The sequence below is a fragment of the Elgaria multicarinata genome, chromosome 6, assembly GCF_023053635.1.
Source record: "Elgaria multicarinata webbii isolate HBS135686 ecotype San Diego chromosome 6, rElgMul1.1.pri, whole genome shotgun sequence".
Taxonomy (NCBI): domain Eukaryota; kingdom Metazoa; phylum Chordata; class Lepidosauria; order Squamata; family Anguidae; genus Elgaria; species Elgaria multicarinata.
Genome location: NC_086176.1, coordinates 71,640,782 through 71,660,040, shown reverse-complemented (window position 1 = coordinate 71,660,040; position 19,259 = coordinate 71,640,782). Strand labels below are relative to the sequence as shown.

Below are 19,259 nucleotides of genomic sequence, written 5' to 3'. Positions count from 1 at the left end.
CTGTGTTAATGTGGCTGTAGCTGTCTAACAAGCCAATCGTTAGAAAATTGCACTGAAGTTGATGGAACATTCAAGCAAAGTGCTTAAGATCGGGTGTTAATAAGAAGTCCCACTATTTGAGGTTAGTAAAAATGGCATCACAGAGGCTTGTTCTCTACTGTTGACAGACAAGCCCAAACTGAAAAGGAAATGACATAACCCAACAACATCCTTGCCCAATCTGGTACGCTCCAGATGTTTTGGACTTCTACTCTCATCAGTCCCAGCCAGTATGGCCAATGTCAGGCATGCTGGAAGTTGTTTTCCAAAACATCTGGAGGACACCAGGCTGGGGAACTACTTCATGTTCCTATCAGGTCCCTAGGAGACAGGCAGCAGGGAAGCAAAGAGCTTTCTAAACACCAACAACCCTAGCACATCGTTCCAGTGACAAGCAACAAGGAAAAAGGGGAATACAGACTCCTGTTTTGCTGTGTTTGCGTACACATGTGTTTTGCAAAGTACTTGGGCAGAGACAGGAGGCAGATTGGAAAGCTCAGTCATGTTCTGCATGTCCTTGTCCTACGGTTAACTAGCACCATAAGTAGCACCGGCATTAATTAACGGAATAACAACCAACTCTCAGTTCTGCACACCCAAATCATGGAAGTAGATTACTATTCCCCTTTCTCCCACAAGGATTCATTCAAAGGATAGGGGAAACTACATTCACTCACAGCCCTGATGGTAAAAGGGCTGTTAAAGAGAGCTTGACTAGAGCAGTGGAGGCTGGTGGCTCTGTTGTCAGTGGGGCGGTGAATCTGCTTTGGGTTTCAGTCGGACTTGTAAAGGAGCTATCCAAGGGGCACCTTTAGAGTTCAGACTGGTTCTTCTTCTTCTTATTATTATTATTTATTTATATAGCACCATCAGTGTACATGGTGCTGTACAGAGTAAAACAGTAAATAGCAAGACCCTGCCGCATAGGCTTACAATCTAATAAAATCATAGTAAAACAATAAGGAGGGGAAGAGAATGCAAACAGGTACAGGGTAGGGTACGCAGGCACAGGGTAGGGTACGCAGGCACAGGGTAGGGTTCTGACTGAAACCCAGAGCAGATTCATCACCCCAATGACATCCGAGCAACCAGCCTCCACTGCTCTAGGGTCTAGATTTAAATGCTTTGGGGAGCAACTTCAAAAAAGTTGCACCATGATGCACTCAACCTATGGATTTAACAGATTTGTCTGTGGGCGCAGGAAATACAGGTTACACAACTTCGCCTTCAAACCAACCAACAATCTGTTATCTGTTATCTGTGAGTTTTAATTTTTGCACACAAGTTAGAAACAGGAAAGGTGGATGGGACGACGACGACGAAAAGATGACTTCAGAACAACGGGTCGGATCCAGACGTAAAGTCCCACGGTTTTCAACTGGAAGCATAGCTGCTTTCAATGGGTCTACTCTAAGTATGATTACGTCTGGCTCCAACCCGACTTGTCATGACTGGAGCTGGAAAAGGGGGCGGCGTCCCCCTGAGCACGCTCTTTTGGGCAGTGCGAAAGCAGAAGGAATCTAAACCAAAATCTGGCGGTCTAACAAAGAAGCTCATCTTTTGTCTTATCTTGCACGCCAGCAGTCTGGCCAATGGCGTGAAAACCCCATCACACAAGCACCCCGCTTTTCCTGTTTGCGCAAGCTTCGCCTAACCACCGCGAAGAGGAAGCGCAACGCCTTTTCTTTTCTTTTTTTCCCCATTTCCCCTCCTCGTTTGCTGGCGGAGCTTGCCTCGCTGCTGCCGCTTGTGCGTCCGCCGTGCCCTCTCCTCCGGCGACCAGTTGTGCGCGCATCTGGCCTGGCGTAGCCCCCGGGAAGGCGATGTCGGGAGAGACAGAGAAAGAGGGGGGGGCGGAGTGGCGCGGGAGAGTTCCTCCTTTTTACGCTGCTGTCTGGGGAGAAGGAGCTTCGCAAGGGAGAGGGGACTGGATGCATATCAAACAGCACAGCGATGCTTCGCCATTATTATTATTATTATTATTATTATTATTATTAATTTATTTATATAGCACCATCAATGTACATGGTGCTGTCCCTAGCTCCAGTTCTGCTGCTGGGATATTTGGGGTGGGGGTGGACCATCTCGCGGGCCGAGGAAGAGGAAGTTACGATCCTGCACGCTGCGATCCTACACACACTGAATAGGAAGCGAGGGCCACTGAACTCAGGAAGGATAAACACGCTATGAAGATGGGGGCTGGAACAACACAAAGCGGGCTCATCCACCACCTCCCCCACGACTCCAAGCCTCCCGCCTGGGAATGGTACTCTCCTTCCTTCCATCCCTTCCCCCGCCCGCCCCGCGGGGAACCGGCATAGATTCCCAAAGGCACTGGGAGGTATGTACGGCAAGGCAAGGCAAGGCAAGGCAAAGCAAGGCAGAGAGAGAGAGGGGGGGGAAGGGAGGGAGGATGCCGGCACATTGTCACATGCATTGGAGGTTGGTGACTCCGGTTTCAGGGGGGCTTCCGTGATTCCATTCTGTGTTTCAGTCTGAATTAGCCAGAACTCTAAAGGAGCTGTCCAAAGTGCTGTACCAATTTTGGGGCTGGTTTCAGTACCTTGGATAGCTCCTTTGGAGTCTGGCTGGCTCTGACTAAAACCCAGAATGGAATCCCAGCCCCACCGAAATAGGAGCCACCAGCCGCCACTGGTCACAGGCAAGCATCAAGATGAAGAACGCAGAGCAAGGAAGAGGCATCCCCCAACACACCCTGTGGGTGCAGTTACTCCAAAAGGATCGCTGGTCGCTTCTCCCGGCTGCACATGAATCCTGCTGGATTCCCTGGGCACATCATGCTATCCACCCTCATCTAGGCATGCACACGCCCCCCACATCAGGTCTGCTTTAGCATGAGCTATTAAATGGCTTGCAATCGTCAAGGAAAGAACGCAGCAGCAAATATCCCGATTGCGGCCAGTGTATTCTTAGCGGTATAAAGAAAACGACCCCCCCCCAACCCCCAAGATCCCACCACGACTACTCCCGTTGCTCTCTCTAGTTGGCAAGGCTGCGAGAAAGAAACACAGTCATGCTAAGGGTGTTTGAAACAAGCCCAATGTCTTTTTATTGGTTTAAAAAAAAAAAAAAAACTTCAGGGGAAAATATAGGGGATCTTGGACAAAGCAACATTCCGTAGAACATTTTGAAGTAAAAAAAGACACACGCACAAAAATCATGGGCCGGCGCTTGAGAGAAGGAAAACACTAACAAAGCTCCAACTGGGATGGCTTTAGTGTTTTTTTTTGTAATACCAACAACTACAAAAAGACTGACAAGAAAGAAAGAAACACTGATCTTTGTAAGAAAGAAGGGTTTCTTTGCAAGACGGGAGATACGTGTTTTCTACAGGGAGGAAGATGTATAAGAGTATCTTTAGGATCGGGAGAACTTCTTCTTACACGCCATTTAAATCAACTAGCTAACTTGGACGAACCTCCCAAAGAAACTTCAAAGCGATCGAGTAAGACTGAAATCCCCAAAACACTCCCTAAGGAGCAAGTGCCTATCAATGGGAAGCGCTCAGATGAATGCTTCGGAGTGACCCGTGTTTAGGATCGCACTGCACGGGAGCGATTGACACCGCCGCCCCCATACCGTCCGGTTGACGGCGGAGGGGTGTGGCGAGGAGAAGCCAAAGGAACGTCATGACTTTGCTGCCGCTTCGACTCAGCTGTAACTCCAGATCCTGTGCACAGTGGCTTGGGAGTGACACCCATCTAATGTCAGCCTGTGATAAGACTGACAGGTCTTGCTGAAATTATCTGTTGCCACATAAACTTCGGAGAGGAATGCCACTCCCCCTGGTCGGCGCAACAACATCACAGATCCGGCGCTAACGCCGCTTTCTGCCTTGCAAACCGCTCGCTCCTTTCGAACCAAGCGCTTATTTAAAGAACCAACCAACCAAACAGACAGACAAACCCCGCAGCCTTGGATTTATGAATCTTTTCTCGATTTTACCCAGCCGGCGCGTGGCATGGGATCAAAGAAGCGATTGGACCACTGGCACTACGGATCACCTTTTCGCTGCCCCTAACTTCTCTCCGGATCCCTGCCCGCCCCCCCGCCCCCCACGGTAATTTCAAAGCTACGAATCGTTATCTCCGGAACCCGAGCAGAACGCTTCATTAGGCGAGGGCGAGCGCGCAGGCTGCAGACCAAAACACACACACGCGCGCGCACACACACAAAGAGAGGCACGACTGGTGGATAAAACGCCGGCGAGGTAGGAGGGAAAAGCGAAGGGGCACCTCTCCGGCATCTCTTTCTCTCTCCCTCCCCCACCCCCGCCCCCCCGCCGCCCGTCTCTCCTCTTCCCCTTTTGTCAAATGCGTGCGGGAAGCGGCGCTGCGCCTTTACCCGCCGGGTTGCGTCTCCTGGTGCTCCTCGGTTCTTGCGATCTCTTTTGTCTTGTAAAAGATCAGGAGGATACTTATCGTGCAGATAGTCCACCTCTTCCTGACCGAACGCATGTTTCCCGCACATATAAATCCCGACGGCTCCCTTTGTTCGGCAGGATGGATATATTTTGTTTTTTTTAAAAAAAAAAAAAAGAAAAGAAAAGAAGAAGGAAAAAAGGGGGCAGAGCAAATCAAAGGAACGATCGCGCAAAAACCGAATAAAGCCAATAAAATCTGGCTCGATGCTCAAGGATGGGAGGCTGCTGCCGCCGCTATTCCCCCTGGGCAAAGTCCTCTTGCCGAAAGTCCACGCGCTCCGCAGATCACTCAGCTCCTGCCTCTCTGTGATCCTCTCACGTTGCCTTCCCGTTTAGGTAACAGCAGAGGCGGCAGCCGCCAGTCTCCGGGGCGTCACTTAGCCCCTCCCTTTCCCTGGCGGGGAAATGATGAGCAAAACCCAGCCAATAGGTGGCCAGAGGAGGCGGAGAACGCGGCTTCCCGAACTTTAAAAAACGTTTGCCGGAGAGAAGCGCGCTGCGCGCTGCTGTTGCTGCCGCCGACGCCACCGCTCGAGAAGCCCAGAAGAGACCAAGATGGTGCAGTCAGTAGCATCTCCTCTACCTTCGTTTCACCCTGGGTACGTTTACACGGAAGTAAGAGACACCCCCCCCATGACTTCACTTGGGTGGCCACGTGTGAATTGCCCCCAAAGAGGATATGCATCACCAAAGAAAAAGAGACCGATTTGCATAACATCTGCATATGCTAATATAAATGCATAGATGTAAATTTAGAAATAATAGATACCATTTAAATAGAAATGCACTGCATCTCACCATGCTGGGGAAGGACTGACCAGGTGATGTGTGTGCCTTGTTCAGTTTGCTGTCCAGGTACTGATGATGGACAACTTCAAGGCCCAGATCTTCTTCATGATGGTTCTTTATATTTATGCAGGACTTGGACTGGGCAGCCCTTCAAATTGAGGACACCTTCAAAATAGGGCAATCCTCTGGCAGTCCTTCAAATAGAGGACTGCCTTCTGTAAAAGTGGACATTTGGCCACCTCTAAATGGGGTTTATTCCCCAAGAATTGTACATAGGATTACGGCCATATAGATCTTTGCTGCCTCCCGAAAAATAAACAGCCTCATCCTATGCATGTTGACTCAATGCTGCTCCCAATGTGCCACCTAACTTTGATATGTGAGAAACTAATGTTTGTGAAGAGGACAAACAACAAAGCATCTTGTGGCACCTTAAAGATGAAACGTTTATTCTGGAATAATCTAAATGTGTTTAATGTGCCACAAAACTTTGCAGCTTGGGTCTAGGAGAGGCACTGCTGCAAGCCTGTGTTCAGAGGCCTCCCTGGAGTTGTTACATAGCCCTGTTAAATAAACCTGTTAACTACCAACACCTGTGTGTACCTTGAACCCAGAAGCCAAGGTCCAGAAGAATCCATAGTGGGGTGCTGGTACAGTTGGGGTTGGGACTTATAAACAAACAAGCAGTCAATACAGGCTCAGGGATGGAGCCATTCTAGAAATACCTGCCTAAATTATTCTGGGGATGGTCGGTACCTGGGGATGTTAATTATAAAGTCTGGAAGGCTGCAGGTGATGCCTTTAAGTACATGTGAAGATGGTTGTGTACAATATAGAACACAGGGCGTATGGTTCAAGTGCATATGCACTGTGCTCAAATTAACTGGGTAAGCTAACTGGGAGGGGCCTTTTCAGATGGACCAGGCTTGTTTTGCCCTCTCTTTTTTACCAGCAGCTCTTTGAGGTGCTCTTCTGAAGTGCAGCTGAGTGAAATTTGGGAGTGGAGAAAGTGACGTGGTTGTGTCTGTTTTGTGTGACAGAAAAACCCTACTGAGTAATTATCTTCCTGAGATGTATGGTGAGCATAGCTACCTTAATATTTTTTCTACCTGGTCCGTATTTTGAAAGATGACATGAACAAACTACTACATAATCACTTTTGGCAAGGAATATTCATGCAAGGATGGAGAAGTATAACCACACCTGCTAGTCTGACTGCTGACTTTCACATTCAGCTAAAATTCTGCTTTTTTTGCAGGATGCGTCAGTCTGCACAAATACATGAACATAATAACAGCTGTGCTGGATCAGACCGAAGGTCCATCTAGTCCAGCATTCTGTTCACACGGTGGCCAACCAGCTGCCAACCAAGAACCCACAAGCAGGACAAGGGTGCAACAGCTCCCTCCCATCCACGTTCCGCCAGTAATGTACCACCTCTTAATACTCTAATACTACCTCTAATGCATGCTTATAGTCATTATTTTGCATTTAATTTATTTCTTTGGTTATTCTCTGTTTTTCCACCAAAGGGCTCAAGGTGGTATACATGGTTCTCCCTTGCTCATTTTATCCTCATAAAAAGATCGTTGTGCTTTTTATATTGTATTTTGTATTTGTGTTTTTAGATTGTTGGTTGTTTTTATGCTCTTCATGATTTTAATTTTTGTGAACTGCCCAGAGAGCTTTGACTATTGGGTGGTATAGAAATGTAATAAATAAATAAATAAGATCGGGCTGAGAGATAGTGGCGGGCCCAGGGTCATGGCAGAGTGGGGATTCAAACTTGGGTTTTCTCAGTTTTAGCCCCACACAATTTTCATATTTTCAGCTGTATATGCAGAGGTCGGGGGAGGGGGGGCAGAACCAGCAGAAATCTAAGATGTTACCCTGTAGAGCAGCGGTTCTCAACCTGTGGGTCGCGACTCCTTTGGGGGTTGAACGACCCTTTCACAGGGGTCGCCTAAGACCATCGGAAATTTGTAATTAGAAATAAATATTTCACAATATATAATTACATATTGTTTTTGTGATTAATCACTATGCTTTAATTATGTTCAATTTGTGACAATGAAAATACATCCTGCATATCAGATATTTACATTACGATTCATAACAGTAGCAAAATTACAGTTATGAAGTAGCAACGAAAATAATTTTATGGTTGGGGGTCACCACAACATGAGGAACTGTATTAAAGGGTCACGGCATTAGGAAGGTTGAGAACCACTGCTGTAGAGTGTGTCTGTACATATGTGTGTTTTCAGGAGAAAAAGTCAAGAGCTGTTCTCAGGTTTTCATTTAAAAAAAATTTTTTTAAGGTCAGTCTGACTTTAACCTTCAACTGATAGGAAACAGAAGAAAGTAAGAGTTCAACACAGGTGAGGCAATACTGATGTGTAAATTATCTGACCTTTTTTTATTCACATGGAAAGGTTTGTGAATTATGGCAAAAATTGAAGCTTCCTAGTGGCATGTTTATATATTATTCAGCAATTAGGGCAATCCGTTATTCACATGTGCAGTGTGTGGTGTAATGATAAGATACTGCTTTTGGCTCTGGGAGACCCCAAATTCAAATCACTGTTTAAACATGAAACTCACCAATCCTTAAGAAATTCACTATCCTTCATCATTAAAGATGATGCGTTGTTAGCATGACTAAACAAGAGAAGAATTCCAAAGTAGTTTGTACATTTAAGGTGTATGCCCCACTGAACTCAGCAGGACTTACCAACAAGTAAACTGCATAGAATCAGACTGCATAAGTACTACTAGCAGTAGAATCCTAGGGATGTCTACTCAGAATTAAGTCCCATTCAGTTCAATGGGATTTGCACTTACTATAGGATTACAGCTTTAGAGTATTTACTACTAATATTACTAAACCTTTCTTAATATTTTCTGATATGAATTTGTAGCATGTGGCTTCAAAGCTTACCATTTTTGTCAATATTCTGGCTCAAGATAAAAAAAAAAATCTGGCTCAAGATAAAATAAGTGAATCAGCCAGTACCAACGGGTATAATTGAAATTTAGTCTTCCAACCAACAGAGAACTAACAAAGGGGTATAAGTACCTCTATGAAAGAAAAATGGATGGATCACAATAGATTTCTTCTTTCCGTAAACAGACCTTACCTGATCCTATAATATGGCATACATAGACAGACATTACTAACTGTTCAATGTATTTTTCTCCTCGTACTATTTAAATTTTATTGTATATTGCTGTCAGATCTAATAGCTACAAAGCAACTAATAAATTCTAGAAATAAATACAAATAAATAAACAAAATGCAGGCATATACATTTTTAAAAAATACTGTCTGATTTAACAATACATTTAGCATTTCAAGGAAGGGACTAGAATATTTTGCTCCCATTTTCAACTACCTATGTTTTCTCATTATGTTCAGATCTGGACAAACTGAGTTTATTGTTCCCTATGCTTTATTGAAGCAAGCCAGGTTCAAAACTTGTTAATTGATACTGGCTTATAGTTAACACAAGCCACCATTCCCAGTTCAGATATAATGACAAACTGCAATTAGTTGAGAAATGATGCAAAGGCTTTTGATCTCCTTATGAGCATGCTGAAGGAGAAGAGGAGGAAACACAATAACAGGCATGTAATGCTAAACTGTGGTTTTGTATTAGCTGTGAACAGGGCTATAGCTGAGTAGCAAAATGCTTTGAATTTTTGTTGCCTGTATTTTTAAATTTATTTTGATTTTTTTTTTAAAAAATAAGTCAAACAAAAGAGCAACTAAAATCATCAAGGTGCTGGGAGCAACTTCCTTATGAGAAAAGGTTACAACAGCTGGGATTGTTTAGTTTAGGAAAGGGATGAGTAAGGGGAGCTATGATAGATGTGTTCAAAATTATGCATGGTGTGGAGCATGTGGATAGGGAGACATTTTTCTCCCTGTCATAATACTAGAACCTGGGGTCGTCCCATGAAGCTGATCGGTGGGAGATTCAGGACAGATAAAAGGAGGAACCTCTTCACACACCACATAGTTAAAACTATGGAATTTGCTACCACAAGTTGTAGTGATGGCCACCTAGTTGGATGGCATTAAAAGGAGGGTTAGAGAAATTCCTGGAGGAGAAGGCTATCAGTGGCTGCTAGTCCTGACAGCTATATGCTATCTCCAGTATCAGAGGCAGTATGCCTATGGACTCCAGTTGCTGGGGGGCCTGGGTGATGGGGTGTGTGTATGCTCTTGCATGGTGTCCTGCTTGTGGGTTTCTTGGCAGGACACTGTGTGAACAGAACCCTGGACTAGATGGAACCTTGGTCGGATCCAGCATGGCTGTTCTTAAGTTCTTATGTTATGTAGCTACTCAAGCCAATGGTATGGGCCTTCCTAGACCAGGCCTTAGCGTGCCTTCAGACCCGGTTTCCCTGCTGTGCGTCCAGATGATGCACAGGGGAATCTGGAAGCAGGCCGCACTGAGGCCTCGTCTAACGCGCCATAAGCAAAGTCGCTTATGGCGCGCCTTTTCCCCAGCTCCGGCCTCAGGCCGGGGCTGGGGGAAGTCTAGCTACTTCCGTGGCTTTTTGCGGCTACTCGCTTACTCGCGAGTAGCCGCGAAAAGCCACGGACCTGGCACAGCGCTCATACGAGCGCTGTGCCCATCGGCCGGGGGGGGGGAAAAGAGAGGGGCAGGAAGGATGGCGGGGGGGGTGGCAAGGGGGGAGGGGGGTGACAGAGAGAGCGCCGCGCACCGCCGCCCAAGGAAGCAGGCGAGCGGCGCTTGCCCGGGCAAGGGCTGGCATGGGGCAGCATTGCCCGGGCAAGCGCCGCTCGCCTGCTGCCTCGGGCGGCGGCGTGCGGCGCTCTCTCTGTCACCCCCCTCCCCCCTTGCCACCCCCCCTGCCATCCTTCCCCCCCCCCCCCCGGTAAAAAAAATGGACTTACCAGTCGGGAGTCTTCGGGCCGCACGTGGCCCCTTTAAACTGAAAAAAAAAATGGCGGACGCTGCAGGGATCTGACGTCCCTGCACGTCTGCCGTCTGGAAGCTGCGGCGGCGTGCGCTAACGTTAGCGCGCCTTGGCCCCGCCTCCCTGCCGGGATAACCCGGCAGGTCTAGGAAGGCCCTATGTTTCAGCTGCAATTTTACATATGCTTACGTGGGCATAATTTGTAATGAAAATGTGGATTATAATACAAAGTATGTCTGTTGCAGAAAAAAAAAATCCAGACAATCATCTACTACACAAGCCATTTCTCCACCCCATCCTAAAAAATCAAAACAAAAAAACATAGCTATGTAAGACCTGTCAGAAGTTGGTTTTATTTGTGAAGCAGAGGTTCCCAGTGCGTTGGGCTGTATATTATGTTTAATGATCCAGGGGACAATAACATCAGATAACAATAAGCAATTGAAATCCTGACTTCAAGCAATATTGGATATTTGACAGTAACGTTGCATATTGAAATATAAATGATTTGACTTGTATATCAAATGATTTTTTTCCATGAATAAATGTTAAATAGTTCAATTAAGGGAATGAAGATACCGGTTGAGGAAAAATCCAGTTTCATGGCTGTTAAAGACGACACAGTTTGTTTTATGAAGTAGTCCTGAAAGAGCAAAATGTGAATAATGAAAATAATTGTACATTTAAGCTATTCAAATTACATTGTGCTAATTAGCACATCCAGTATGCATTTTAGGGAAAGCAGGATATGTGTTGAAAAAGCGTAATCATGCAGAAGCGTTAACACTTGTACTACCATATGGAGCCTTTTGTTCAATATGAATAGAACCAGTGTGGCATAATGGTTTGAGTGATAAACTATGAACAGGGATATCTAGAGCATCTTTATATTAAGAGGAAATTGTGTTGCTTAGCTGGGGCAATTGTGCTTCCTGCTTTTTGTCATGATTATTATGGGCTGCATTACACAGGCAGAGAGGAGCGACCACATGGTTTGAACTGAATATTTCTCCTCCAGTTCCATTGAGACAGCACCATATAGTGGTGGAAGTTCCCACTTTTTTCAGGATGTTACCACTTCAAAAGTGATTCTTTTCATGGCAGAATTTCAAAGGGATACCACAGGAGACGTCCTGTTCATTGACAATGTTGTGTAAAAGATCTGCAAACGCTCCTGAGAGGCCAGTCATGAGCAGGCAATGAATTGCTTGTTCACACCCTCATTCAGCAGTGCAATCCTATTCATGTCTACTAGAACTATGTCCCAGTGAGTTCAGTGGGGATTAGTTCCAGGTAAGTGGGTATAGGGTTGCAGCCTGAATGACCATCAACCAGACACTATAATCTCACGGCCTTGCCTACCTCAGTGGCTGGCTGTGAACACAAAATGGTGGGAGGGGAACCATATATACCAGCCTTCTCTAACCCAATGACCTCCAAAAGTTTTGGACTTCAACTCCCCCAATTCCTGACCATTTGGCCATGCTGTTGGGGCTGCTGAGCATTGAAGTCCAAAAACATAGGCGGTACCAGGTTAGGGATGTCGGATGTATACTGTCCTGAGCTCCTTAAAAGGCAGGATGGGGTAATAATGTAACAAATAAATGTAGGAGTTACAGTGATGATGCTCCATCGACTGTTGTCGATATTTCTGGGTCTTCACTAAGTCCCTCATACAAAACTACCCCACTGTTAAGAATACATTAAATCTTCTATAGATATATAGATATTGTTTCCCTTTTTGAAGCCGCAGTGGAGATGGTTTGGTGGAACACCTTGCGGGATTTTTAGCTGTACAGTATTTGCTAAGAAATGGAGAGAGCTTTTGTCTAGTGAATCATAGGTGTACAGCTTAGCAAAGTTCTCCTACTTATTTTAATAAGCATGAATTCTCTGCTGTCAGAGCATTTTGTTAACAATTCTCTGCGGGAAGCCCAAGTTGACACTTTGGATTAGGAGAACCCAGAGAAGGAAGCTTTGCATTTGAATTTATGACAACCCAGCATAGATTTTCTATTGTTGCAAGATAAGAGAGTTCCACCCTACCCCCTCCTCTTTCTTTTTTGTTTGGGATAGTGATTATTCATTTTATCTAGAAACTAGGCATGTGCTCCGCTCCGATTAGGAGCGGAGAAGCAGTAGCGGATTGGCCTGCTCCGCCTTACCCAGAGGCGGAGTAGAAGCAGACCGCGGACCCCTAAAAGCAAGGCGAAGAGAAGCGGCCATTTTTCGGAGCTCCTCTTTCAGGCGGAGCGCTCTGATCGCCATCTTGAAAACATTTCGCCATAGGATTGCATTGCGGGAAATAATCGCGGATAACTGGGTTGTTTTTGAAGCTATCGTTCTGGAAATTCTTGTGCACAGAGAGTCGTGGATGGGGGTCATTTTGAGACTACTCTCACCTCTCTGCGTCGTGCGGGTCGCGTGCTATATTTTTTTAAAAATCAGGTCAACAAACAGGGACAGCGCGGCTCAAACGGCGGTTTTCGGCTTTTCGCCCATAGGTTTGCTTTGTGGGAAAGAATCGGGGATAACTGGGGGGGGTTTAAGCTATCATTCTGAAAATTCTTGTGCACAGAGAGTCGTGGATGGGGGTCATTTTGAGACTACTCTCACCTCTCTACGTCGTGCGGATCGCGTGCTAGAATTTTTTAAAAATCGGGTCAACAAACAGTTTGGGGTTTTTTGTTTTTTTTTTGAAGCGATGACAGGCACATTCATCTCCCAATCCTGATGAGAATTGATCTCCTCATGAAGCATCCTCCAATCCCAGCGTTCGAGGTGGGGACTAAGGCAGAGTCATCCTGAGATCTTTGAGCTCTCAGCGTCTTGTGGGTTTAGCGTTCGTTAGCTGCTGCTGTGTACTTTGGAGATAGATTAGGATTTTAGCTTGGCGCGTGTGTTTGTTTGCTTCTTTCTGACTTTTTGCTTAGTTTGCTCTGTGTTTTTCCCTTACTTTGATTTAATATAAACTTTATTTTTAAATTTTGGAGTGTGTGTTTGTTTGGTTGGTTCGTTTCCCCCCTCCCCTCTCTTAAAGCCTGATTGCGTGCAGTGCACTGCTTTTGTGTAGTGCAACAGCCACAGATTGAGCATTTTGGGGAAAGCGTACACACACTTCTTGTCCCATTTCCCTATATTTAGTAATATTCTTAAACATATTATTATATTCTTATACATGGACACATGGATAAGCTATCATGGTGCCGAGTTTGAGGTTTCTAACGTGTAAATTGACGGAGCTATCGAAAGGGGTGTGAATTAGGGTTATGGGTGGTGCGTTAGAGGTTAGAGCCGCGCCAAAAATCAGGGGATGATGGGACTGCCTTGAGTCTGGGCGTCCATGTGGACACATGGATAAGCTGTCCTGGTGCCGAGTTTGAGGTTTCTAACGTGCAAATTGACGGAGCTATCCCAAGGGGTGTGAATGGGGTGCCCGATTTTCAAAAATTCGCCAAAAATCAGGGGATGATGGGATTTGCTTGAAACTTGGCGTGCGTGTGGACACGTGGATAAGCTTTCATGGTGCTGAGTTTGAGGTTTCTAACTTGAACAGAAGAAACGTATAATTTTTTAGCTTTCAATGCAATCCTATGGGGGGGGAAACGGAGCTCCAATCCGGATCCGGAGCTCCAGGCAGAGCGGAGCGGAAGTGGGCGGAGCGGGGGCGGGGCGAAGCGGCCCGCTCCAAAAATGGCGGATCTGCAAGTGAAGCGGAGCGGGGGGTCCGTGCACACCCCTACTAGAAACATTCCTGTTTTCAAAGGAACTTGTTTCCAAGTATGTGTGCTTAGGATTTCATCCCTGTGCTCTGTTACTGCGGGTTGTATTTTTTTTTTACATAATGAGTCAGGGGTCAGCATCATCAGGCCAAGGTCCATATGGGTGCACTGCCAAGCAGCATATGACACTTTGAAAACGTTTTGAAAACTGTACATGGAGTGTGTCCTGGGTCCCAACAGTTGTTACTACTGTTATAAAGCATTTTAATGCAATAGTGTAGATCCTAACCAAAGTGAGAGGCAAGCAAATGGGCAGCAGCAACAGCAACGAGGAGAGTGTCCCCTTAATTGAGGACTTCCCAAACCTCGAACTGGCATAGATGATGAGTTAGCCCAAGATGACATTTCCTGAATTCACTTCTACACCTACCTGGTGCATAAGCTCAAGAAATAAAAACTAGCTCCTTATCCACTGTTCCCAGTTTCAAACTACTGCAGCTGCTTTTCTTTAAAAACAACAACAAAAACAATCATGGAATTGAACTGCCTGACATAAGAACATAAGAACAGCCATGCTGGATCAGACCAAGGGTCCATCTAGTCCAGCATTCTGTTCACACAGTGGTCAACCAGCTGTTAACTAGAGACCCACAAGCAGGATATGGTGCAACAGCACCCTCCCACCCATGTTCCCCAGCAACAGGTATGTATAGGCTTTCTACCTCTGATACTGGAGGAAGCACATAGCCATTATGACCAGTAGCCATTGATAACCTCTAGGAATTTATCCAAAGCCCCTTTAAAGCCATCTAAATTGGTGGCCATCACTACATCTTGTGGTAGCAAATTGCATAGTTTAGCTATACTTCCTTTTATGTATACTTCCTTTTGTTTTATCCTGAATTTCCCACCAATCAGCTTCATGAGATGACCCTGGGTTCTAGTATTATGGGAGAAGGAGAAAAATATCTCCCTATCCACTTTCTCCACTATTATTATTATTATTATTATTATTATTATTATTATTATTATTATTTATATAGCACCATCAATGTACATGGTGCTGTACAGAGTAGTGTACAGAGTCCACACTATGAATAATTTTGTACGCCTCTATCAAGTCTCCCTTTAGCCTCCTTTTTTCCAAACTAAACTATCCCAACCTTCCCTTATCGACATGTCAATAATCCAAGATAGCCACAGTTAGTTTATTTATGAGGAAGTACCTGAGATCTTCCTCCTTTTTTGAAAACATCCATATTCCAAATATTTTTTTTAAAAAAATATTAATATAGTTTCCTAAAAAAGAAGAAGCTTACAACTAACTCGTATACTGACAGTTTAGTGCTTCTTAATTCCAGTCCCATATTCCATTGTATTCCTCCCAGTATGCAAATAAAACCCTTCTGTTGCATGCAATAACAGTGCTTCTTTCAAGTGGGTACTACTCAGTCTGTTTTCCCCTCTCAGTAGCTTACAGCAGGTCTGGGCAGACTTCAGGCTTGCAGAATCTATGTTTTCTAATAAAATCCTGAGGTCTTTTGACCAAGGGGGCTGTTATCATGGTGGAGCATGTGGCCTGGCTACACTGTGAGGTCCTTTGCAACACGTGACTTTGTGGCCGGAGCGCTTCCAAGCAGCCGCTTCTGTCTGGAAAAGCTGCAGTATTAGAGAGTCATTTCACCCTGTTCCTTTTAGTTAAAAGCGACTCCTGGGTGCTTAAACTTCAATGTGCCCCCATGCCTCTGCATTAAGCCATGGGTGTGCTTGTGACCTGGCTATGATGTGGGCTGGCCCTTTCCCCATTCATTCCTTTTCCTGCATTCCTATTGAGAGCCATCTATGCGCTATGTGCTTTCTGCATTAATTAACTCTGGAACTTTGTGAATTCACTTCTCTGATGAGTTGTTTGCTCCAGAGCTGCGCAGCTCCAGAGCTGCGCACGAGGAATTATGTTACTTTGCTTCTGTGATGGGCTGTTAGCTCTGGAACTGTGCAGCTCCACAGTTGGGAATGGTGTTAATTGGCTTCTCTGATGCAGCGTCAGGACTGAAGAGGTTTTTTTTGGAGTGGAGCTCATTTGTGCCAGTGGGGTGCGCTCATGGGAAGCCAGTATTGTGTGTTAGTTACTCCCCATTCCCATTCATTAAACTGTAGTGGTAGGAGGAGCCTGGAGAGGGGTGGGTAACAAGCCTTTTTCCTTGATGATGTCAGTTCTACTCCTCCCCAGCCCCCAACCAGAAGTATGTGTTTTCCAGCATTGAAAAGCTGAATTTTAGGGCCAGCTGTCTCTGCCGTGTAACAATGATGGAGCAGAGCCAATTTCAGCATCCTGTGGAGAATAGCAACAATGCATGCTCCTCCCATGCTCGTGAAGATGAGGCCCAGGTGCAAAATAATGGCATGGGCAGCCAGTTGTACACAAAGAATGAAGGAAAGGGTGTGTCGGAGCAGTGTAACTTTAGGCTTTGGGCTTTCCTCTACTGTACTGGCAGCTCCCAGTTACCTCAAGAGTCTCTCTCTCTCTCTCTCTCTCTCTCTCATTCATGTGTTTGTCTCTCTGTGTGAGCAGTACTTCACACTGTCAACAGGGGCTCTCGTGCTTTTGCAGCTACTGTGATCTGGGCTAATGGAGGAGGCTTGGGGGTGAGGATTTAGGACACTTGTTGCTTGTCAGCTGTAAGGTGGCTGGAGGCAGGGAAGGAGAAGAGAAGACGAGAAGAGTATGGAAGTGCAAGTCACCTAAATTCAAGCTCATCTGGAATGTCTGATTTCTTCCTCAAAGTTTGTCCCAACTAGTATCCATATCGGATTTTTACCCCCTGCATGAAAATTTGTATATTTGTTCATTTTTCCAAATGTATGCATTCATTGTATGCATTTCTTTTTAAAATGGGCACATTTTTCTCCCATTGACTAAAGCAGGTTCATGCAGATTTTTCAAATACCTGCATTTTTGAACATATTTTTTGTTATGAGAACCACATCACAAGCTCAGAAATGTACAGATGTCAGACCCACATATAATCATTACCATCATCATCATCTCTCTGGGCAGTTTACTAATATTTTAGGCCATAAAATACATTATATAAAATCTAAAACCATTTACATAAAAAGATTTGGAGAGACAGCACACGCACACACAGAGAACATATATCTAAGAATAATTCTAAACACTCAACCATAAGACAAATACAATAATTGATTTAAAAGATTGTGTTTGGGTCCATATTTGGGAAGTGCAAAATGAATAAATTGTGGCACAAAACAAGCTAAAATCAATTTCTTACCCATCCTTATGTGGGAGCAATCAGCTAGTTAGCTATTGGGGTAGGAGGGAGACCAAAGACAGATCTACACCAAACGGGGTATAACACTTTGAAAACGGGTTTAAAACAGTATACGGAGTGTGTCCTGGGCCCCAACAGTTGTCAATACTGTTATAGACCATTATAAAGCAGTAGTGTAGATCTTGCTGCCCAAGAGGCAAAGAGCAATGTGATTGGCTAGCTGCCAAAGTACACTGTACTGGAGGTGAAGAAATTGAATGAGTGGGCAGGAGGGAGGGAAAGCAAGGTGGACTTGCTGGGAGATCTTGCTGCACTGAGCAGAGCAGAATACTCTGTTGGGGATGAGAAAAAGATCCATCCCAAATCCAAGGACCAAGAGAGCCTGTAGAAATTTGCCTTCCTGGTGACAAACTGATGAGGCCTTGCTCGGACGATGTGAAGGGCAATGGAAAAGAGAGGCCCCAAAAGGTTTCCAGTGCAGAGCATTGCCACTTGCTGGGGTGGGTGGGTGGGGGTGCAGGGGAGAGCCCCCTTCCCCAGGCCAGGAAAGGCTCCCAAGTTGCTTTGCTGATAATGTCTGGATCTAAAGTGGTTCCTGCTTGAAGAGTGAAGTTCACTGCACTTCATACTGGGAACACTTTCTTCTGCACCATGTTATCAAAATGCCCTCAATGTTCTGAGAACTTTTGTATTTTTGAATCCAATTGTAGCCAGCTCTACCTACTGTCTGCAACTCATTCCCACAAGAGCACCAGGATAAGCCATTTTAACTCAGGGGCTTTCCCGTGAGCAGTTCTTCAGCAAATGTCCCCTTCTCACCTCAAACAGCAGCAAGGTCAGCCATATCCTTCATCCCTGCTATTCTGCCTTCTTCCTTGTGGAAATACAAAACCACACACATACACGCCCACCCCCCTCTGCATCTGTAACAACATTGCCAGAGGAAGGAAATAGCCTGCAATTCGTTTAGACAAACCAAGAAGGAAGAGAAAGGGAAGGAGGCTTCCCACATCATGCTGCTCTCGGGAGAGAAGGAAATAAATGGTGGAAGCAGTGAAGGCTGGTGGCTCCGATTGAAGTGGGACTGTGAATCCATTCTGGGTTTTGGTCAAAACCAGCCAAAACTCTAAAAGAGTGATACAAGTTGTCTAACCCACTTTGGAGATAGCATTCCACACTTCGCATAGCTCCTTTAGAGTTCCGGCTGGTTCTGTGTGAAACCCAGAATGGACACACAGCCCCACTGAAATCAGAGTCACCACCCCCATCGTTTAGGCACTCTCCTTTGCACAGCCGTTTGTCCCTGGTTGCAGCAGCAAAACAAAGACGTCCCACCACTTCTCCGGACATCCTGCATCGGATTGAAACTTGCCAGCTGCACGCATCACTGCAATAAGCAACCCAGATTTTTTATTTTTATGGTGCATCATGGTCTCACGACTCATACAGGGAAGGACTCAGTTTGCGTGAAGAGATGAGAATTGTCACGTGTGTTTAGCTGCACAAGTATAAGCAGTGATGGGCCTGCGAGAGTTTCAGAGCAAAAGTGCTGACAGGAAGGATGAGGATCAGGAATGCAGCAGAGGGGTGTGAATTTGTACATTTAAAAGATATAACCCTGTTTAAAGGAGCAGAAGCAAAATAACCAAATAAGCAACAAACAAAAAAAACAATTTCTGTTTTTTTTAACTCTTTAAAAATAACAGAAATTGAAGGAACAATAGGAACGTTGTCAGCTAAGCTTTAGTACACACACACACACACACACACACACACACACACACACACACACACTTACTTAGTGGAGGCTGGTGGCTCTGATTTCAGTGGTGCTGTGAATCCATTCTGGTTCTCAGCCAGAACTCTAAAGGAGCTATCCAAGGTGCAGAACCCTAACGCAAAATCTGTTCAGCACCTTGGACAGCTCCTTTAGCAGTTTAGCTGGTTCTGACTGAAACCCAGAATGGATTTATAACCCCACCAAAATCAGAACCACCAGCCTCAACTGCATTAACTAAGAGG

The 19,259-nt window shown here is 45.4% G+C and overlaps 1 protein-coding gene across 1 annotated transcript in view; it reads right to left on the bottom strand.

Moving 5' to 3' along the window:
• Positions 1-4,542, bottom strand: part of ST8SIA4 (ST8 alpha-N-acetyl-neuraminide alpha-2,8-sialyltransferase 4) — a 104,325-nt gene extending 99,783 nt beyond the window's left edge. Inside the window, exon 1 of the mRNA XM_063128612.1 lies at positions 4,405-4,542. Within this exon, the coding sequence (XP_062984682.1) occupies positions 4,405-4,517 (113 nt within the window). The 5' untranslated portion in view covers positions 4,518-4,542. The remainder of the gene's footprint in view (positions 1-4,404) is intronic.
• Between the last annotated feature and the right edge of the window lie 14,717 nt (positions 4,543-19,259).